Here is a 23236-nt window from a genome sequence, read left to right on the forward strand (position 1 = left end):
TTAGATGTAGTGGACAACTGGGGTGACCACAAATCCACCAGTTAGGACTTGCGAGCACCCCAGGGTGGGCATTTGGTTAGATCTTCTAGGACTTGTTTTCTCGACTTGTTGACAAGGAATAGATTTACTTTTTGACATTTGCTGCCCAGAGTCTCCCTCCCTGAGGAGCCTCCCACAGCCCCTCCTCAGAATGTCATCGCCAGTGGCCGGACCAACCAATCCATTATGATCCAGTGGCAGCCTCCTCCTGAGAGTCATCAAAACGGCATTCTGAAGGGTTATATCATCAGGTAAGCCACCCAGGAAGGGAAAGTACTTGAAACTGGAGAAGACAGAGAGCTCTCTTGGAAACATACTCTCAATTACAATACCAATAATAATCATTACTCACTTTTTATAACTCTTTAAGGTTTATAAAACACTTTACCCACAACAACCCAGTGCAGTTACTATTATCCCTGTTTACAGATGAGGTAAATGGGGCTTAGATGGGTCAAAGACCAGGAGAAACTATCCATCCTCCCAAGCTAAATTAAGCACCGTCTTCTATAATAATAAAATAAGTGAGGTGATTGTTGAAGATTCTGGTCTAGAGATAGAAGGCATCCCAATCACAACTCAGAGTGGGAAAAATAAAGATCTCACTACCTAGTTAAAACAAAATACCCTGTCTACATGCCTGTCTGATTTCTGAACACATGATATCAGATCTCCCCCTTGAAGCTCAGAAACTCTGACCGTGTTCCTGATTGGCCAGTCTGAGTCCTATCTCCCCTTTCCTAGATGATTTCCACCATTAGAGATTAGATCTTTCCCCAAAATCTCAAGCTACTAACAGATGCCCAGAGGCTCCCTTCTCCATAGAAAAATGTGAACAAAATGTTTCGTCCAATAAAGTCCTGTGGCTTGTCTTCCTCTGTCCTCTAGGACAATCCTATTCTGCTCTCTCTATTCCTTACCTTTATAGGTTCTGTCTAGCCGGATTGCCTGTTGGGTACCAATTTAGGAATATCACCAATGCAGATGTCAACAATCTACTCCTAGAGGAACTCATCATCTGGACCAATTATGAAATCTCAGTGGCAGCCTATAACAGTGCTGGCCTGGGTGTCTATAGCAGCAAAGTGACAGAGTGGACTTTGCAGGGAGGTAAGTAGGAAAGGCAGGGAGTTGGGGGGGGGGGGCGGGTCAGGTTTGTGACTGTGAAGGTGAATGTTCATGACTTCTTGGTCTGACCAGGATACAGATTTGCCTTCAGTAACTGCTGTATTCTCACTCTTTCCTGCAATATCTGGGCTACTCTTATCACCATATAGCAGTGTCCTAGTTATTTTAGTGCACAAATTGATTAACACAGTGTCTAGTACATAGTAGGCACTTAAATGTTTATTGAATGGTTTTAAATAACCCCTAACCTCTGTCCTAGGATCAATTCTGAGATAGAAGGACAAGAGCTAGGCAACTGGAGTTAAGGGACTTGCCTAGGGTCACACAGTTAGGAAGTGCTTTAGGACAGATTTGAACCCAGGTTCTCCCAACTCCAGGCCTGACAACTCTACCTACTGCTACCTAGCTGCCCCTTGAATGACTAATGAATGAATGTGGGGAAATGTGGGAATGTGGAGGAGGAAAGAAATAAGGAAATGTGGAGATGAAAAAGCAAAGGGTAAAAGGCACATATGAGATTCTTTGTGTATTTTGATATGTTAATTGGATTGTATAATATTATTTATCCTAACCTTGTAGTTTTTTTAATTTCCAAAAGCATTTTTATGTACATTACTATTAGATTGACAACACCTCTCTTAGGCTTACTGGTCTGGTGTGATTTTTCCTGGTTTGCAAAGAAGGAAACTAACTCACAGTGAAAGAGACTTACTAAGACCACACTGAAAGAGTACAGTTGGGACTTTTTAAAACCTAGATCTCTAGTAGGGTGATACAATGACAAGAAGGCAAGATCTGAAGAACAAAGTTATTGTTGAATTATTTGTCATGTCTTACTTTTCACGATGCCATCTGAGGTTTTCTTGGCAAAGATACTGGGGTGATTTGCCATTTCCTTCTCCAACTCATTTTTACAAATGAGGAAATGAGGCAAACAGGTTTCAGTGACTTGCCCAGGGTCACACAGCTAGTAAATATCTAAGTGTCTGAGGTTAGATTTTAACTCAGAAAGACTCATATTCCTGACTCCAAACCCCATACACTATCCACCATGCCACCTAGTTTCCCTGAAGTCCAAAGACTTGCATTCAAATCTCAGCTCTGTAGTTTATTAATTATGACCTAGGACAAGTCATTTAACTTCTGGGGGTCTCAGTTTCCTTATTCAAAAAATGAGGGTTAGACTAGATCATCCCTAAAGCCACTTCCCACTCTATAATCTGCTATTCAGTGGCCTTTCTATTTGGTCATATAAAATCTATAAACTTTATTCATTGTATTATAATCAAGTGAGAAGTATTGCATAGTGGTTAGAGAATTGCCCTTGACATCAGAAACACTTGGGTTCAAGTCTTGTCTTTCATTCATACTGGCTGTATGACCCTGGGCAAGTTATATACCCTTTCAGAGCTCTAAGAAACTTTCTAAGGTCATACACTGCAGAGAACATTCCAACATTGGCTGAAAGAGTTTCCTTACTTGAGAAGTCTCCTAAGCCAATGAAATCACAGTTATAGCCCCTCTGCTTGTCCCATTATAATCAAGTACCTGGTTACTTTTTGTATAAGGCCTATGGCTTTGCCCTCTCTTAAATCTTTTCCCCATTTCTTCTTTCTCCACTCCCACCCTCCACCCAGTTCCCACAGTCCCTCCAGGCAATGTCCGAGCTGAAGCCATCAATTCCACAACCATCCGATTCACTTGGAATGCCCCAAGTCCCCAGTTCATCAATGGCATCAACCAGGGCTATAAGGTAAGAGGGATATCAGCTTACTACTCTCTTCCAGGATCTTCTTTTTCTCCAAAAAGATAGAGGACACAAATGAAGCAGAAAAGACCTTTTCAGGCAAAATATTGACCTGATCCAGGCAGTGGTATCCTGGTAAATGTTTAGTAATGGGCTGTCCCACCAAAAAAAAACAACATACAATGTACTTTTTTTTTAACCCTTACCTTCCATCTTAGAATCAATACTGTGTATTGGTTCCAAGGCAGAAGGGTGGTCAGGTCTGGGCAATGGGGGTTAAGTGACTTACCCAGAATCACACAGGAAGTGTCTGAGACCAGATTTGGACCTAGGACTTCCTGTCTCTAGGGCTGGCTCTCAATCCACTGAGCCACCCAACTTCTCCCTTATACTATGTACTTTTAAGTTTAATATGCATTATTAACATTTTCTCTGTCTCTTAAGTCTATATAGTCAACAAAACAATAAATGAAGTCCTGATTTATAGCATTCACTGATTTTTAAAAGTATGAATTTTCACCCTAAATTGGCTCCAGCACAACCCCAGGTCAAGGCTTAAGCCAAGGTAGCAGAAAATGTGAACTTCATTTTTAGTCAAATCCCCTGAGACTTAGGTGAAATGGGACCTGGATTTTTAAATGAAATGTTTAGTTCTGTCAAAAAGTAGAGATTGTGCTCTACCCCAGAGACTACTCACAGTTCTTTGAGTATCTTTCTTTGATCTGATGAACAGCTAGGGTAGAGGTCCTGGTCTCTGTAACTTAGTTTCCCCTTCTTTACCATGGGAGGAGCCAGTGCGCTCTCACTCTCTCACTATGGTGATTGAAAAAAAGGATCTTCTTAGCCTCACATAGGGGGTTGTCCTTCCTCACAACAGTTGAGTAAACTTGGACTGAGAATAGAAGAGTGACTTAATAAGTTATAAGCTAACACTTTCAATGAGCAGCCCAGCTAGAAATGGAATCTCCAGTTCTTGAATTATTTGATGCGGTTTATTTATTGCCATCTTATCTGTCAGGCATCTGAATCTCCTGTGAAGGGCACATTTGCATGTGTGCAATACCTATGATTGTTTCTCTAATAATTGCTATGATTTGGGATTATGGCAGTAAGGGCTATTGAAGTTAGACTGGAGAATAAATCTTGCTAACAGCATTAGAATGAGTGAGCAAAGTGGGGAGAGAGCTCTAAATAAAGGCAAAGTCATAACTAACATGGGGCAAATAGAGTAAGTCAGTTAACCCTGTTTGCCTCAATTTCCCCATCTGTAAAAGGAGCTAAAGAAGGGAATGGAAAACTACTACAGTATCTTTGCCAAGAAAACTCCAAATGGAGTTATGAAGAGTTAACTATGACTGAAATAACTCAACAACAACAAGTGGGGTTTTGCTTTATGTTGTCAATGGAGTACAGTCATCCTTCCTTCCTGCTATATCTATCATCTCCAAGCCCTGCTTTGGTAGCATATAGCACAATTGCTCCCCTGACTTCACCTTCAAGATCCTGTCATCACGGCATCCCTCTCCCAGGTCCACCTCTGCTCCAAACCCAGAGGAGAAATGAGCCACTTTTTCTGGAAGATGAGGTTTCATGCAAATGTAATTACAGCAGGAAAAGCTGTCTTCCCCGTTGCCCTCCCTATCCCTTCTGTAATTGAATTTTGCCCTAGACACAACTATGTGAAGTTCCAGCTCTGAGAACAAAGAAGGACCCTCTTGTCTTCCTGGGCTTCCTAACTTATGTAGAGACCTTCCAGGCACACAGACAACCTCACCCAAAGGAAGTTTACAGAATATGAGTCAAAGGCAGTTCCTGGCCTACACAGGGAAGGAGACAAGAAACAGAGCTGTTAACATTTGGCCATGAAACCAGAAACAATAAAACTATTCTTGACACTAGCAGGGAAGGGCTTTTTAATTGAGACTCAAGAGGGAAGGGAAGCAAAAGTCAGGTCCCTGCACCAAGTAACTGAGTTGGGAATAGTTAGCTTCCTTCAGCATAAAAGTTTCATGCCCAATCGGGAGCCCTGGGCTTCAAATGAGACCATAGGAGAGGGAACTTCAAAGGCAAAAGAGGCCCAGTAGAGCCAGAGAGGCAGGTTGAGGAGGCCAAAACAGTTAGGTCTCAGCCTATGATTACCCAGATCAAAAGCAAACAGTTCAGAAACACCTGATTATCTACCATGGAGAGTTCAAAAGATTGGAAAGTCAGCAATCCAGAAGAGGACAAGAACTGTTGTTAAGATGAGAAGATCAGTTTCTCTTCAGCATTGTATTTTTTCGCCATTGTAGAAAAACCTTCAATAAGCACTTAATTGATATTCTTATGTGCTGTACAGTAAGAGTTCATACAATTCCCTCATTTATAGGCAAAGGATACTGAATCCCATTGACAGTGATTTGAAGGGTGCACCGGTTGTAAGCTAAGCTCTGCCCTCTCGATCTAAGTGGGATGACCTCCCATAAGCAGGTTAAACTGAGCTCCAAGAGGCCAGGCTACTGGGCAGTGGCCAAGCCCTCTGGCCACTAACATTCCTACTGTATTATCAATATGCTATTATTAACACCATATCATCAATACCAATATTAATAGCCTACATTCCTGTGGCATTATTTATGTCATTTACAAATTGCCTTCTCTGGGGTAGTCAGTGCATTAACCGTTTTACAGGGGAGTGAATGAAGAATCAAGAGGTTTAAATGACTTAGTGAGAGTCAGACATTTAAGAAGTATCGCAGCTGGTACTCAAGCACAAGTCTTTTGATTCCAAACCCAATGGTCATTCCACGATGCCATGAAAAAAAATCCAAGAATACAAGCCTGGGGGTTCTGCCCTCTGGGAGAGTCTTCCAAACCACCCACCTCCTTGAATGTAAGAAAGATGCTGTTTCAGATGAAGAACAGAAGACTGAATATTCAGCAGGGAGGAAAAAAGAAATAGACACATACAGGGGTAGTAAAAGTTTGGTGTTGTGTCAACGGACCCTTTTTATAAATAAATGTGTATATAAATATAAATGCCCACACATCATAGTGACAGCTACCATTTATGTGCTGCTTTATGAGTATTATCTCATTTGGTCCTCACAACAGCCTTGTAAGGTAGGAGATATTACAATCCCCATTTTACAGATAAGGAAAGAGATGCTTAGAGCCTAAGCTACTCGGGCCACATAGCTAGTAAGTGTCTGAGAAAGAACTGGAGCTCAGGTCTTCCTAACTCAAATTTTAGCACTTCATCTACTGTGTTACCTAGCTATCCAAGGTGCTTTTATACATTTTTTTATTTGTATATAGATTTACATATATCTTAATATATCATATATGTATTTATCTATGTGTTCATATGCATCTATATATGTGTTTATAAATTTCTATATATAAATATTGTGTACATATGTATGCATATATATAATGTGTATATAATACATTCTATATAGTTTGTATATAATATAGTATATGTATTGTGTTGTATTTAATATTAATTATATTAATTTTATTATATGTATGATATAATTAATTGAATATTAATGTTTATGTGTATATAACATATGCATATATACATATTATATAGTAATAAATAGGCAATATATAATATTATGTGTATAGCATATTTTCTATAATTATACTATATTTTTATAATAATTTAAATAATATGGTCTATATTATATAGCATATTAAATATAAGTATGTATATACACATGGATATATCTGTATGTGTGTGCATGTGTTTTGTGTATATATATGTGTGCATGTATGTATAAATGTACACATATACAGAATATTCCATAAATATTCAATAGCTTAAAGCCACACAAAGACTTTTGGGATACCCTGTATGTTTTTACATATGTAGATGTAGATGTATTTGTTTAAAGAGCCATGTGAGCATATTTGTGTTTGTATACACAGTCCATGCTGGTTCTTTGACCCAACCTTTTCCACTGGTAATAGGTGTGTGTAGCATGTATGTATATGCCTATGTGGGCACTTCTATACTAGTTGTTGGGCCATTGGCAAGTCATTTACCCTCTCTGTATCCCAACTGACTATCCAGATTATAACGCATACAAGTTGCTTATTTGTGTGAAGTGACCATACCAGGAATACCCCACGAATATGAAATTATAGGATTGAACTGAAAAAGAAAAATACAGGCATGCTACGGAAAACATCATTTCATCTGGGCTTATGTGATTACCCAGAGCCCTAAATTAGGTGATGCTGCTCTGGTGGAAACAGTATGGTGCCTACGTTTGCCTGGTAAGATGAGGCTGGGGAAAGATTTCCTTCCCTTCCCCTCACCAGCCCAATCAAGTGGGAGAGGGTTATTGGGAGAAGGAGAATTTCAAGAACTGTTCCAGACATTTAAGAAAAGCAATCTGAAATGATTAGATTCATACTATCCCCAAAGCCTTCCATTCAGATCCTGCCCAACATTCTCCTTCTTAGCCTAACTGGCCTGTGCCTGTTATCTGAGTCAACGTCCTCCACAGTTAAATAGACGTGAACCATGATCAGGTGTGTAATACTCCTTTCCCTCTCTTACTGCTGCTCACCTCCAGTCTATGAAATAGAGATCCCAGTCCTACTGACAGAAAAGGAGTGCTTCATCCCCTAACCCTATGCAAACAGAAGGACAAAACTACAGCCGCCATCTTAGACTTCAAGCATGGAACTGCAGCCTTATAAAGTCAATATTGTTTCTCCTTAAAATCTCATTTCCTTAAATGCGTCTGTTCATTTCTGGATCATTTTTACTGACAAAATCATGAGACGAAATCTGTCGGACACCTTCCCACACACACTTTACAATCTCTTAAAACAGTCATTATTCTAATTGGTCCATGCCTAATAAAATATTTACCAAGATTTAACACTTACTGGAGAGCAAAGGCTTAGGTACTATGTAATTAATTCTAATTCATAATTAATTCAAATTTGCATAAATTAAATTGAATTAAAACATTAAACTTGCTTCTTAATCTACTCAAAAGAAGTTTGGCAATTTAATTGCCACAAAACAAGATAACTAGAATAAGGAGGATGTTTAACATACTTATTAAATGCCATTTAGTATTTCTGATTAGTATTTTTAGGGTCTAATTAGTATCTAATTAACTCGCTATAGGCTATTTTGCACAATACTAATTAAATGCCAAAACATGGTTTATAAACATAAGACCATGAAAGGGAGAAGATTAAGCATTGTTAGAATCATGAGTTAATCAGGAGACATTGGCCGCGGTATTGTTTTATATCTATAAATACTCATGCTTATTAAAACTCATCAAGTGTTGCTTTTCATCATTAATTGATATTTAATCAACTTCGAATAAATGAGGAAATCTCAGGGACCAGCTGTCATCCTGAGAGACAGATGAAATGACTGGAAAACAGGAGAGTGAGATGGAAAGTGGAAGAGGAGAAGGAGGGAGGAGAAAAGGGGGAAGCTAGCAGCTAAATGGCACAGGCTATAGAAAGTGATTAGGAAAGAGGGCTACTTGCAACTTCCAGTCTAAGAGGGGTTTTTTTGACTGAAACCCAGCTCTGTATAATCTGAAGCTAGAATATTTTCAAAAGAACTAGCATTAATCTCAGGCTAGAAGCTCCAAATGCCTACAAGTCAATTTTTTAATAATGAGACAACACAGGGGCAGCTAGGTTGCTCAGTGGATTGAGAGTCAGGTCTTAAGATGGGAGATCCTGGGTTAAAATATGGCTTCATATACTTCCTCGTTATGTGACCCTGGGCACGTCACTTAACCCCCATTGCTTAGCCTTTACTGGTCTTCTGCCTTGGAACCAATACACAGTATTGATTCTAAGATGGAAGATAAGAATTTAAGGGAAAAATGAGACAACTTAAGCCTAACATCAAGATGAGACTCCTCTAAAGCAAAAATATAGTGTGGGAGAGGGAAGGAGATGATGGAAATCTATTCTTTTTGAACTCTCCTAATGGAAAGAAGGGGCAGCAATGGTTTGAGGACCTGGAATCTCTGCCAAGTAGCCAGGCCTCCTTAAGGCTGAGCTTGATCTGTGTGATAGAACTCATCCTATCTCACCTGACATACTGAGCATCCCGTCTTCCCCAGTTGATCGCCTGGGAGCCTGAGCAAGAAGAAGAAGTAACCATGGTGACAGCCAGGCCCAACTTTCAGGACAGCATCCACGTGGGCTTTGTGTCAGGCCTAAAGAAATTCACAGAGTACTTTACTTCTGTCCTGTGCTTCACCACACCTGGAGATGGTCCCCGCAGTTTGCCCCAGCTGGTGCGCACTCATGAGGACGGTATGTACCCCAGTCCCTCCTCTAGTACCCCACCTCCACCACTTTTTCTTCCTAAAGGTTGACTGGGTTCTTCTGGGCGATGGGACATCCATTATTTTAATTTTCCTATTATGTCATCTCCAACTCAACCTAGATCACAATCTTGTCTCTTTGTAAAACATTCACTCTCTGGTTCTAATTTTCCTTGTGTTTGGGGGGTGGGAATTTGGGGTTGTTTTGGCTTTTTTTCTGAGAACAGTGCCTGGCCCTGTGGGACACCTCAGCTTCAATGAAATCCTGGACACCTCCCTGAAGGTCAGCTGGCAAGAACCTGGGGAGAGGAACGGCATCCTCACTGGTGGGTCCAATCCTTCCTTAGAGTCCCAGAATCTACCAGGGCTGGACAATAGTTTCTCAAAAGGTTATCTAATCTTTCTGCCTACTTCTGGATCAGGCTTCCTTAATACACCACCAGCCTGCCACCCTACTTTAAAAATATCCAGAGAAATAATGAGAAGGCATTTATGAAGTACTTCCAATGTGCCAGACATTGTGCTAAGCACTGGGGATACAAAGACAAGGAAGCCAGACAGTCCACAATCTAATGAGGAAAGACTCCAACAAAACATCAAAAACAGCTAAAAAATGGGGGAAGAGTCAGATGCATGGCACAGACCAAGAAATGACTGGAGATCTGATTCAGGGCAAGAGAAGATCACCAATCAAAAGTCCAGGGACCCAAGGGCAGAATCAAGGTAGCTTCATAGGGAGAGTTTTGATTAAGAGATCTCGAACATGGGGCAACTAGGTAGTTCAGTGCATAGAGCCCCAGGTGTAGAGTCTCAAAGACCTAGGTTCAAATCTGGCATCAGACACTTTCTAGCTGTGTGACCCTGGGCAAGTCACTTAATCTCATTTGCCTAGCCCTTGCCCTTCCATCTTAGAGTTCTTACTAAAAATAGGAAGAAAAAAAAGAGCTAAAATAGAAGTATAGGCTGAAAATCGTTAAGAGTAGACAACATTTATATAATCCTTTAAGGTTTGCAGAGCTCTTTTCTCTTTTGTTCATCATAACAACTCATGAATCAAGTCTATTATTATCCCCATTTTGCAGATAAGGAAATTAAGGATTAGAATTCTCTTTGTCTCCACTCAATAACATTCCCCAGAATTTCCCATTAAAAATATCTGGCTTTTCTGCCTTTTCTTTTTTTGTCATTGGTATGACTGCCATGAGCCTCTAAATCCTTTTCTGCAGCTGCCATGATAGCTCAGTAGGTGCCCACATTTGATCCCTTCTATCCTAACTGCTAATAGCCGGGTTGATGATTGGTGCCTAAAAAAAAGATGCCAATGCCTCTCACTTCCCCATGGTGAGAGGAATCATCCAATGGACAAGCAACAAACATTTATTAAGCACCTACTATGAGCAAAGTCTTATTCTAGGAATAAGGGATAAAAAGATAGTCTTAGCTCTCAAGGAGTCTGCAGTTTAATAGAGTGAAAGGATATATGTAAAAAGCATGTATGAAAGACCCAGGCAAAGTAATAAGAAACTTAAAAAAACTATAAGAACTTAAAGAACTAAAGAACTCTCCCACTTAGGGGAGGGAAGGCTGATCAAAGAAGGCTTCATAGGAGAGGTGGCATCTAAATTGAATCTGGTAAGATGTTAGGAACATCAACAGATTAAGGAGAAAGGGAGAATTTGTTCTAGATTTAGGTAAAAGCATGAGCAAAACACAGAAATAGACCAAAGAGCACCTCCAGACAGAATTACAGGTCACTGGACAAAGTATCCAGACATTCAAATATCTGCCACCCGCTGTCCTTCCTTTATACCTGAAAAGTACAAACAAAGCAGATAATCCATTCTTCCAGGCCCTTGGATTACATGCCCAATTTTCCTTGAGGAGGGTCTTTATCAGGTGGGAAAGCTGGGTCTAACCTTCCTAGAAGCTCATAGTTACATATCCCCTTCCCTATTTTTCCCCCTAGGATACCGGATCTCCTGGGAAGAGTACAACCGCACCAACACCCGGGTAACACATTACCTGCCCAATGTTACCCTGGAATACCGTGTCACTGGTCTAACTGCCCTTACCACCTATACTATTGAAGTGGCAGCTATGACTTCAAAGGGCCAAGGGCAAGTCTCAGCCTCTACCATCTCCTCTGGGGTCCCTCCAGGTAAGTTGGCAAAAGCAAAACCACCTCAGGTGTCATTCTGCCACCCAGGAATCCAACAAAGAATGTTCTTCTCTCCTAGAAATATTAGATGGCTTCTTCTAGGGCCTTCTGACTCCCTTGAGGATATCCTGTCCCCATAATTCCAGGATACAGAGCGTATCCTAGTAATAATGCTTTTCCTGTACCTGCCGCTCACAAAACAATAGTACAGGACACAGAGTACACACTCCTTTGTACTCCAGAAGAGCCCCACTTTATCCCACTAGACCCTGGACCATGTGTTATAATAATAATAATAATAATAATAATATTTACATTGCATGTTTTTAAACCCTTACCTTCCGTCTTAGAATCAATACTGTATATTGGTTCTAAAGCAGAAGAGTGGTAAGGGCTAGGCAATGGGAATCAAGTGACTTGCCCAGGGCCACACAGCTAGGAAGTGTCTAATGTCAGATTTGAACCCAGGACCTCCCATCTCTAAGTCTGGCTCTCAAATCACTGAGTCACCCAGCTGCCCCCTACATTGTGTTTTAAAAGCACTTTATATACATTAGGTAAATATTATAAATACATATCTATTTACATTGTACCATATATGTTATATAAGTGTTAAAATTAAATGTTATCTTCATTTTATTCTGCCAGCTATCCAGTGAGGTAGGTACTGGTTTTATCCCCATTTTACAGATAAAGAAACAGATAAAGAAATAGGGGTTAAATGACTTGCCCAGGCTCCCACAACTAGTAAGTGTCTGAGGCAGGATTTGAACTCAGATCTTCCTCATTCTGAAGCTATCACTCTATTCTCCATGGCATGTGGTTGCTTCTTTATAAAGTTTCAAGGTCTGACCTCACCAGTTCAATGAAAGAACTCTCATCTTGTCTTTGTGGACATGGCGGAGCAAAGTAGGGCAGATGAGAGTACCCTTGGATGTATTAGAATGACCGAGCCCAAGGATAAGTGATTAATGGATTTATATAAACACGGAGGGTGTCATGTAGCGGCATAAGCCAGGGACCAGTCTTTGGCCCTGTTCTGTTATCGGGGACATGGATGGAAGCTTTGGTGACATGCTTTTCAGCTTTGCAGATAACACAAAGCTGGGAGGGATAATAACATGATGGATGACAGGATCAGGATCCAGAAAGCTCCCAATGGGTTTGAACAATGGACCAAAATCAGTAAAATAAAATATAAGGATGATAATGAAGTCTTCCCCTTGGGAGTCAAAGGTCAGTTGCCTAAGGGTGGGGGTTGGAGAGGAGTGCAAGCTTAAGATGAGTCAGCAGGGCGACACACAGAGCCCCAAACACTAATATTATTTTGGGATGTGTTACTAGGGGCACAGTATCCAGAATAAACAAGATATGAAACAAAAGGGTTGGGCAAGTCCAAGTGGTGTCAAATTTAAATAGATCCAGGGGCCACTAAACCATACACAAGGGGCTATATATTGACTTAGAAAACCACATAGTGGGGGCAATTGGGTAGCTCAGGGGATTGAGAGCCAAACCTAGAGACAGGAGGGGGTCTTAGGTTCAAATCTGGCCTCAGACACTTCCCAGCTGTGTGACCCTGGGCAAGTCACTTGACCCCCATTGCCTAGCCCTTGCCTCTCTTCTGCCTTTGGAACCCATACACAGTATAGATTCCAAGACAGAAGGTAAAGGTTAAAAAAAAAAGAAAGAAAGAAAGATAACCACATAGTAACAGTGTTGTTCAGTCACTTTTTTCAGTTGTGTCTGACTCTTTGTGTCCCCATTTGGGATTTTCTTGGCAGAGATCCTAGAGTAGTTTGCCATTTCCTTCTCTAGCTCATTTTTCAAATGAGGAAACTGAGGCAAGCAGAGTTAAGAGACTTGCCCAGGGTCACATAGCTAGTAAGTGTTTGAGGCCAGTTTTGAACTCAGAAAGCTAAATCTCCAACATTGGCCCCCGCTCTGTGACTTTACAGTTTAGACCTGGTTATGACGGGAAAACATCTATCTCCCGTTGGCTGGTGGAAGCACAGGTAATTCCAGGCATTATCTATGTTTTATTTTATTTTTAATTATTGTACTAAATATTTTTAAATTACCTTCTGTCTTAGAATCAATACTGTGAATTGGTTCCAAGGCAGAGTGGTAGGGGCTAGGCAATGGGAGTTAAGTGACTTGTCCAGGGTCACACAGTTAGGAAGTATCTGAGGCCAGATTTGAACCCAGGACCTCCTGTCTCCAGGCATAGCATTCTTCCACTGTACTATCTAGCTCCCCCAATTACATTTTAATCTGGTTTGAGCCACACTCCAGAGTGTTGGGGGCCACAAGTGTCCACATGATTGGCACCTCTGAGCTAGATGGTCTTCAGGGTCACTTCCAGTTCCATCACACTATTTGCAACCATGGTTGAATCATATTTGGAATTCTGTGTTTGATTCTGAGAACTACATTATAGGAAAGACTTTAACAAACTTGATTGAAGGCATGATTTTCTTTTTTAAACCCTTACCTTCTATTTTAGAATCGATACAGTATACTGGTTCCAAGGCAGAGGAGTGTTAAGGGCTAAGCAATGTGACCTCGGACATTTTCTAGCTATGTGACCCTGGGCAAGCTACTTTACCCCAATTTCTTAGCCCCTTTTCTACCTTAGAATTAATACTTAGCCTCTAAGGCAGAAGGGGAAGGAAGGAACAAAGGAATGAAGAAAGCAACGAAGGAAGGAATTTTTCTTTATACACCTGAAGTCCCTTCTAATCCTGAAATACTTTGATTCTAAGGGTACCTAATGTCTTGTTAGAATAACTATAGAGGGTCAAAGCCATTGATTTGGAATATTAACTGTCAAGTTTTGATACCACACCCCAAACAATCATGATCCGGAGCTATTATAGAACTCTGATTGCTATAAAAGCCTCCAAATTATGCCCCTATTGCAGCAAGGTACAACCTGTCCCAATCCCTTTTAGATATTATTAGGTTGGCCTTCAATTTTGTTCAATTCTGCCTCACTAAAATCTAATCCATGCACAATTCACATCACCTTGTGACGTCATTGGTCCTCTTCAAAAATGAAAGACAGACAACAAACACCAAGTCAGCCTTTCACACAGGTAAGCTTAAAAAATGCCACCAGTCCACAAATGCTCCCTGACCATTCACCAGTCTATTCCAGTGACTATAAAATGAAGAGTAAATACTTCTTGGCCTTAGGGTTTGAGTTCTTATTCTCAATTAGCTCATGCAAAGTTCCCAAAGTGCCAGTTTTACACCCACCCCATCCCACCATGAGAAACTAGCTGAGGGAAAAACCTGAAACTACAAGAATCACAGATGTCTGAGACTCAAGGCATCTTCTTTTCCCCAAGATCCTTTATCTTGAGGAAGAATCTACTAGTGAGAGTAGTCAGAATGTGTCCAGACATTCATTCAGCCCTTAGAAAGTAAAAAGTACACAATAAAAATACAACTGTAACTATGAAATGGAAGGGTCAAAGCGGGCCCAAATAGTGCTGACCAGTGGATAGAGTGATGGAAGTCAGGAAAACCTGAGTTCAAATCCTGTCTCAGGTGCTTTACTTCCATGGGATTCTGGGCTTCAATTTCCTCATCCTCATCTAAGAAATTGGGGTTGAGGCATAGCTAGAAAATGTTACATTGCCTAGCCCTTAACACTCTTCTTCTTCATCTCATCTGTAAAAATAGGGAGTTGAGTCTGATTACTCTCAAAGTCCCATCCATCTCTAAATCTAAGACTTTATAAACTCCAAAGAGGCTTTCAGGTGTGATTTAAAGAGGAAACTCAGTATAGTCTTGATTTGGGGGCATAGACAATAGATCTCTCTCCCTTCCTATATAATTTCACTGGGGTTTTTTTTCCTTTCAGAACTTCCTGGACCCCCCACCAACTTGGGCATCTCCAACATTGGCCCCCGCTCTGTGACTTTACAATTTAGACCTGGTTATGATGGGAAAACATCTATCTCCCGTTGGCTGGTGGAAGCACAGGTAATTCCAGGCAAAGAGGATTTCCATCTTTATCCTGCATGCCCAAGACAAGTAAGCCCCATGTCCAATCTTGCCCATAAGAATTGGGCTAGAACCCTATTGTAATGAATGCCTAAACTTTTCATTGCAAAATCATCCCTGATGATTTGTATGTAGAACATATGTAGAGGTTGACATACCAAATGTTCAAATGCACTAAAAACTTTCGATCCACCAAAACCCCTCCTCCCTCCCGATCTGCCTCTAACTCTCGTGTGCCAGTACCAGTCTGAGGAAGGGGGAACTGGTTGGATTTTTCCCTTGCTTCCTAAAGCACCAGCCAGCAACATTACTGAAGTAGCTAAAGAATATTTCACAGTCATGCTGAAAAGTCACATTCTAGGGTCCAGGAATAAAGGGACCACACTGGAGGCCTGCTTCTTACTATCCACAAAGTGAGTCCTGGGGTTTACACCTTGAACCCTGAGCAGAAGCAGAAAACCCTGAGCATCCATGGGATTCTGGGACAGACTCAGAGCTCCCGGAGAATACCACTGGGTGACTGAGCGGTGCTTTCTCTTTTCTGGTCTGACGGTCCCTCCCCTTTCTCAGGTGGGAGTGGTGGGTGAGGGAGAAGAATGGCTCCTGGTCCACCAACTGGCAAATGAGCCTGATGCCCGCTCCATGGAGGTGCCCAACCTCAACCCCTACACCTTCTACAGGTAAAGCGGGCAAAGGGGCAAGACCAAGGTGAAAGGGATTTGGGCATGAGGGGAACAAGGGATGGGAAGCTGGTTTTGAGGGGTACAGCCCTGGTCCTCCCCTTTGGGGGCAATTTGCTCATCATCCTCATTAGGTCTCTCATGCTCCCCTTTCCCTTCCCCTACCCCTAGCTTCCGCATGCGCCAGGTGAATATTGTGGGCACCAGCCCCCCCAGCCAACCCTCTCGCAAGATCCAAACCCTCCAGGCTCCACCCGACATGGCACCTGGCAACGTGACCCTGCGTACGGCCAGTGAGACTAGCCTTTGGCTGCGCTGGATGGTGAGACAGACTCCTGGGAGGGGATGGGGGGAGTAGGGGAATGATGTCCCTAGAGCTTATGAATCTCTGCAAAGGTGTTATCACTAATTGGTACCCGGAGAGGATACAGGCATGACAGGAGCTCCAAGTGCCCACCAGAATTCAGCACTAGGCAGAGAACATTCTGCTTTCAGAGAGGGAAATAGAGATGGTTTTCTGCTTCCAAAGACCCTCTGTTCATGCATACCTATGTCCCCTTTTTAATCCATCCACAAACATTTATTAAGCACCTGCTGTGAACCAGGTATAGGGAAACAAACCTCAACAAGGTTACCAATTTAGCCTAGGGAGACAACTTGTAAACATGAAGCATATACTAAATAGATACAAAGTGATTGGGAAAGATTAGGCACTAGAATTCAGGGGAATCAAGAATAACACTATCCCTGTTCCTGAATATTGCTCTTATATGACTCGTCATAAAAGTAATAACATTTGTATCTCTATTCTAAAAAACTCTATAAAAAAGAATATATATGTATATATGGGTATGTACATATAACCTGAGTTTGAATCCTTTGCCCATCATTTTCTAAATGTGTGGCTGTATGCAAATTACTTCTATCTGAGCCTCAGTTTTCTCATCTATAAAATGGGAATGATAATGCTTATATGACACACTTCATGGGATGATTATTAGCTTCAGTGAGATGAGGTACCCACATCTTGAAGACACTCTTTTAATACTTTATTCACATTCTGTAACTCTTCCTTCCAAAGCAATGTTTGGACCCCTCCGAAAGTCAGCTGCCCCCTTCCATACTTCACAGGGCTTTAAGTGTGCCAAGAGATGAAAGGTTAAACCCTCTAATACCCAAGGGAGAGTAGAGGGGAATAAAAGAGTAATCACTGACTTAGTAGAAGGCCCTGGGCAACTCTTAGCTTCACTTAATGGTGCACGGCCCGTTACCTTTCCTTCGCAGGTACCAGATCATGGGAATAAAGCTCCTTCTGCCTCTTAGCAATCCCATCAATTGCCATCCTAATGGTCTTTGGTCTGTTTCACTAAGTATTTTCATGAGCAAAGGGTTGGGAGGAGGGAGGCTTTATGTGGCAGATGGGCGAAGTAAAAGACAGTGAGGAGAGGTTGCAGGGTAAGAGATGGAAAGAAGGGGTTTTGTGAGTGAATGTTATGGATGAAGAGGTCTAAGGGCATCTGGCACTGTTCTAAAGGGGCCAGAAGATGGAATAACTAAGGAAGAGGATGAACTTGAGACCAAAGCTACCCATACAAAGTAACGACACACTTGTATCTCAAGTCTACATTCAGAAGCAATCTCCAGAATTGGATGGGAAGTCTGAATACCCTATATCCACACCACCTACAGTCATCCACCACATGCTGTGTCAGCTTAAGAGCAAAGACATTTCTTAAGCAGTATTTTGTTAACATCCAAGGAAACAATCCCAAATCAGAAGTGTGCTGGATATTCAACCCCACCAGCCAAATCATTAGACACAAGACAGATGACCCCTCCTTGAGCTCTAACAATTCAATTCATCAAACATTTATTAAATGCTGTTAAGGTGGCACATCCCGGGGACGCAAGGTGAGCGGGTCCCTGCCCTGGAGGAATTCATATTCTACTAAGAGGAGACAGCATATATAAGGATAAGGAAATACAAATTCTATATAAAGGATTGGGGATGATCTGTATTTTATCTTGCCATAGATTCTTCTCAGCTATATAACTCTTAGATAGTCACTTGACCTTTTTCAGCCTCAGTTTCTTGATTTGGAAAGTGAGGGTATTCGATTCATTGGCATTGAAGCTTCCCTTTTCAGCTCTAACTCTATGTTTCTATGATCCTAATTTGTGAAGATGGAGAACAATAACAGTTAGAAAGATCAGAAAAGACCTCTTGTAGAAGCCAAGAGCCTGAAAGGGAGCTAGGGCAGGGAGGTCCTGATTGGTGCAAATAATGAATCTGTGAAGTTCACATGTATTCAAATTTGCACTATTTAAAGTTATAATTATGTGAAATATAGTGATTGGTTCCAGCCCAGTGGACCAGTGCAGTACAAATTCCAATAAAGCAACCACTTCACAAGATTTCTTATTCACACTAATAAAGACCTAGCTGGATTTCTAAGAAGCGGAGATGGGGGAAGGAGAACACTCCAAGCATGAAGAACAATACTTTGCAAAGCTACATAGGCAGGTTATAGAGCACAAAGCTCAGGAAACATTAAATAGGCCAGTTTGGCTGAAATGTAATGTATGAGGGGAAGTAATATGAAATAAGTCTGGGAAAGTAGACTGGGGCCAAACTATGAAGAGTTTTAAAAAGTGCCAAAGAGACTAGAGGTAACAGGGAGCCACCAAATCTTCTTTAGCACGGGAATGGCATAATTAGACCCATGATTTTTAGGAATATAACTCTAGCAGCTTTGTGGAGAGAAGCTGGAAGACAAGATGCTGGAAGTAGGAGGACCAAGTAAGAGACTTACTGAAGGGGGTGCAAGGTGTCTTACTGAATAGAGAGCCAAGCCTGGAAATGGGAGGTCCTGGGTTTAAATATGACCTCAGACACCTCCTAGCTTTGTGAGCCTCGGCAAGTCACTTAATTCCAATTGACCAACCCTTACCATTCTTCTGCTTTGGAACCAATACATAGTATTGATTTTAAGAGGGAAGGCAAAGGTTGAAAAAGAAAGAAAAGAGAGAGACTTACTGAAATAGTCCAATGGAGAGGAGAGGAGGGCCTGAACAAGGGTAGAGTTCATGTGAGTGGCAAGAAATGGATGTGAGCAATATTGTGGAGGCATAATCTATAAAACTTAACAATTGATTGGATATGGGGGCTATGGGTCAAGCTTGAGGAAAGAGTCATGGATGACTGAGATTATAAACCGAACCAGAAAGAATAGGGCTTTGCAGGAATTGAGGTTAAACAGAAAGACAGTCCTAACAAAGAGGGATATTCTTTACTACTGCCTCAGCCAACTTCTCCCAAAACTGGTAATTAGTGGAAACTATTTCATCATCATCATCATCATTATCATTCTATGTTAGCCAGCAATTATATAGCATTTTAAGGTTTACAAAGAAGTTTACAAATATTATCTCATTTGATCCTCACAACAGTCCTGAGAAATAGGTGCTGTTACTATCCTGATTTTACAGATGAGGAAACCGAGGTAGAAATGGTTAAATGACTTGCCTGGAGTCACACAACTAGTGTCTGAGGCAGGATTTGAGCTAAGGTCTTCCTGACCTTAGGTTCAGTATTCTATCCACTATATACTACTACCTGGCTTCCTACATTGCTGCAATCAATAAATTCCTAATAATTTACTGGCAGATTGAAGGATATTTGGTGGGAAGTTGGGTGGGGACAGAAATGATTACACCTGGCCCTATAAGGGTTCTCCCAGCCACTCCATCTGTCCTCAAGGCTTCACTGAGCACCCACAAGGTACCTAAAAATGTAGTCAATACATAATAGAGAATAGATACTGTCTATGACATAAAGGGTTTCACTATCTAATAGGAAAAACACATATGGTCAACAGAAATAATATAGATTTACAGTATTACTAAAATGGACTTGGCAAGGAGAGAACATCTGTCCTCCTCTGGGCAGGTTAGAAAATGGTCTGGGTTTATCTTTTTTTTTAAACCCTTACCTTTTCTCTTAGACTCTATACTAAGTATCTGTTCCAAGGCAGAAGAGAGACATGGGCTAGGTAATGAGAGTTAAGTGACTTGCCCAGAGTCACACAGGCCTGGCACTTCAGCTACTGAGCCACCTAAGTTCCCCCATCTGGGTTCATCTTAAAGCTCTCCTAGATAAGAAAGGCTCTTACTGCCACTTAAAGATGAGGAAGGATGGGACATGGCAGATAAGAAGGAAGCCATGTATATATTCCAGTCTCTGTTTCATCTCTCCCATTTTGCTACAGCCTCTCCCAGAAATGGAGTATAATGGGAACCCGGAGTCGGTGGGCTATAAGATCAAGTACACCCGATCTGATGGGCATGGCAAGACCCTGAGCCATGTGGTCCATGACCGGATCGAGCGAGAATACACCATCGAGGACCTGGAAGAGTGGACTGAGTACCGAGTACAAGTCCAGGCCTTTAATGCCATTGGGACAGGACCTTGGAGCCAGATCGTTGTGGGGAGGACCAGAGAATCAGGTACTTCCCCTCCCATACCCTTACCCCACCCTGATAGGCACAGCCTGGGGGCTGTCCCAGTTAGCTGAGCTGTTATACAGAGCAGGGTCAGAAGGACCAAAAGCATTCATTTGTATTCCATTTGCATGTCATTTCTCAACCAAATGGAATAATATTCTTCTGAGCACCTGCTTTCTCTTTTTTTATTTTAATTTTATCACCTTACCTTCCTCCTAGAATTGATACTAAATATGTGTTCTAAGGCAGAAGAACAGTAAGGGCTAGGAAAATGGAATTAAATGACTTGCCCAGAGTACATAGCTAGGAAATGTCTGAGGTCAGATTTGAACCCAGGACCTCCTACCTCTAGTCCTGGTTCTCTATCCACAGAGCCACCTAATTGCCTCAGACAGATACCAGTGTGGATGAATACACAGTTTTGGGGTTGTTGTTTTTTTAACTTTCACCTTTTGACTTAGTGACAATTCTAAGACAGAAGAGCAACAAGGACTAGGCAATGGGAGTTAAGTGACTTGGCCAGGGTCATACAGCTAGAAAGTATCTGAAATCAGATTTGAACCCAGGCCTGGCACCCCAGCTCCAAGTTAGATGTCCAATCTGCCTCAGATGGGGGGAGCTGCTAATCTAGACAAGATTAGTCCCAAGAAACATGCTACTTGCCTCATGACAAAAAGGGGGGGGACTCAATTTCCCCAGAACAACATCCTTTTATGAACATGGCCAAAATGAGAATTTGTTTTGAATGACTATGCATTTTTGTAACAACAGTTTTGCTTTTCTTCAGTGGGAGTAAGGTTAGAGAGAGAAAAAAATCAGTTTCTTCAATGAAAAAAATTAAATGGATTTTTTTTAAAATCTAGTCAGACTCTATCTTTATGCCCACAGCTTGACCATAGCATTAAAGATGTCTAACTCTCCCTAAAGGGTCTAAGAGAGATTAAGACTACAACATGGAATGGGAGGTTCCGAGAAAACACAAGAATGAATGGAGATCTACCTTCACTCTCCCCACCTCAAAGTAAACTCTTGATCAATTGCTAGGATTTCATGTCTTTCCAGCTTGCAGTCAGTTGTCCGTGATTCACACATGAATTATCCACTTTATAGATTTGCCATGGCAAATTATCAATCCCGAGCTCACCTCCGTGGAACGCCCAGCAAGTGCCTGAGTCCCCTCCCTCCTACTACCAGTTATTATGTTCTCAAGACATGCAAACTCCTTTTAATATTAACCTAAACAAAATATAATTAGGGAGACAAGTCTCTAGTGGGAAAGGCATGTAATGCATTCCAAAGCAAATAGAAGTGATTGTGGAAATTTTCTGCCATTGGGGAATTACCTCTGCCTCTCCTCCCTTTCATTAGTGAAAGGTTGACTGTATTTCCCCCCTCTCTGTGATGCCCTTCTACACCGCCCCCATCAAAACGGAAATGAATTTCAGCACTGAGCTGTTTTCTTCCACTGCTTCCCCTCCCACAGTTCCCTCCTCAGGCCCCACCAATGTGTCTGCACTGGCTACCACTTCAAGCAGCATGCTAGTACGCTGGAATGAAATCCCAGAGGCTGACCGAAATGGGCTTGTACTGGGCTATAAGGTGAGTTCCAACATAAGAAAAAAGAAGCAAGGTGTCTGGAGTCTCAGTACCCGCAGCATCACAGTTAGGAGCTATCCTTCTTCCTTGGGATCCCCAGTCTAGGACTTTCTATTGTTAGGGGAAGAGGATTTGGGTAGGGGGGTTGGAAGGCAAAAGGGCCCTTGCACCCTGGTTGAAGATGATTCCAATTCCACAAATATGGAGCAGTAAGTCAGGAATCTTGAGTCTCATCCTCATCTCTACCATTGACTCCAGCCAGTTACCATCCCTCTCTGGTCTAGTTTCCTCCTCTGGAAAACAAGAGGGAGAATTTCTCCTCCATACCATACTGGGCCTAGAAAGTTTTAAACACCTCAATATCAAGTTTATATTCTTTGGTACCCCCTCTTAGATCCCTGGGAAATCTGCCACATCATGCAAAGGCTGCCATTCTCCCTATTTCAGGACCCAGGAGGAGGGGTTGAGACCACTGGGGGTTTCTTAGCTCCTGCAGCCCTACAGCTCTAACACTACTTTTCATGGTGTCTGACCAGGTGGTGTATAAAGAGAAAGATTCTGACACCCAGCCTCAGTTCTGGCTAGTGGAAGGAAACTCATCTCTCAGTGCCCAGCTCACTGGCTTGGGCCGATATGTGCTTTATGAGATCCAGGTACTGGCTTTTACCCGAATTGGGGATGGTACCCCAAGCTCCCCACCTATCCTGGAAAGGACCCTAGATGATGGTGAGTACACATCTGAGGAACTCTGGGAATTGAGACTCATCCCATATTCCATTTTAGACTAGTCTTCCTCAGCCCTTTGCCCTTTATTGATGCTTGACCCTGGAGATTTGCCAAAATTGGCTTTCCAGGAGAGAAAGCAGCAGTGAGAAACAAGCTTATCCTACAGGGACTGCAATATTTATCTGCTGTGATTCATGAAGGGCATTAGTAGGATGGAGACTAGACTTGTGCTTTCACTGACAAAGAAATAATCTTATTGCAGGGAACTTCAGCTTAAGAGTTTTAGAAGGAGGCCTGGAAGACCAAACGGTTAAGTGATTTGCCCAGGGTCAAAATATGT

At 41.8% G+C, this 23236-nt stretch overlaps 1 protein-coding gene and 1 long non-coding RNA gene across 3 annotated transcripts in view; one reads left to right on the top strand and one right to left on the bottom strand.

Annotated features, from left to right (window-relative positions):
* LOC130457253 (uncharacterized) overlaps positions 1–1047 on the bottom strand; it is a 37462-nt gene extending 36415 nt beyond the window's left edge. Inside the window, exon 1 of the long non-coding RNA XR_008916416.1 lies at positions 960–1047. This is a non-coding gene — a long non-coding RNA (uncharacterized LOC130457253). The remainder of the gene's footprint in view (positions 1–959) is intronic.
* Positions 1–23236, top strand: part of SDK2 (sidekick cell adhesion molecule 2) — a 491418-nt gene that overhangs the window by 381414 nt on the left and 86768 nt on the right. For both annotated transcript variants that reach the window (XM_056817207.1, XM_056817208.1), the window contains exons 16-27: positions 150–290; positions 968–1149; positions 2805–2920; positions 9013–9208; positions 9447–9545; positions 11186–11377; positions 15249–15370; positions 15962–16071; positions 16243–16393; positions 20340–20577; positions 22058–22173; positions 22707–22896. In XM_056817207.1, the coding sequence (XP_056673185.1) occupies positions 150–290; positions 968–1149; positions 2805–2920; positions 9013–9208; positions 9447–9545; positions 11186–11377; positions 15249–15370; positions 15962–16071; positions 16243–16393; positions 20340–20577; positions 22058–22173; positions 22707–22896 (1853 nt within the window). The remainder of the gene's footprint in view (positions 1–149; positions 291–967; positions 1150–2804; positions 2921–9012; positions 9209–9446; positions 9546–11185; positions 11378–15248; positions 15371–15961; positions 16072–16242; positions 16394–20339; positions 20578–22057; positions 22174–22706; positions 22897–23236) is intronic.

Source organism: Monodelphis domestica, chromosome 2, assembly GCF_027887165.1.
Source record: "Monodelphis domestica isolate mMonDom1 chromosome 2, mMonDom1.pri, whole genome shotgun sequence".
NCBI classification, from domain to species: domain Eukaryota; kingdom Metazoa; phylum Chordata; class Mammalia; order Didelphimorphia; family Didelphidae; genus Monodelphis; species Monodelphis domestica.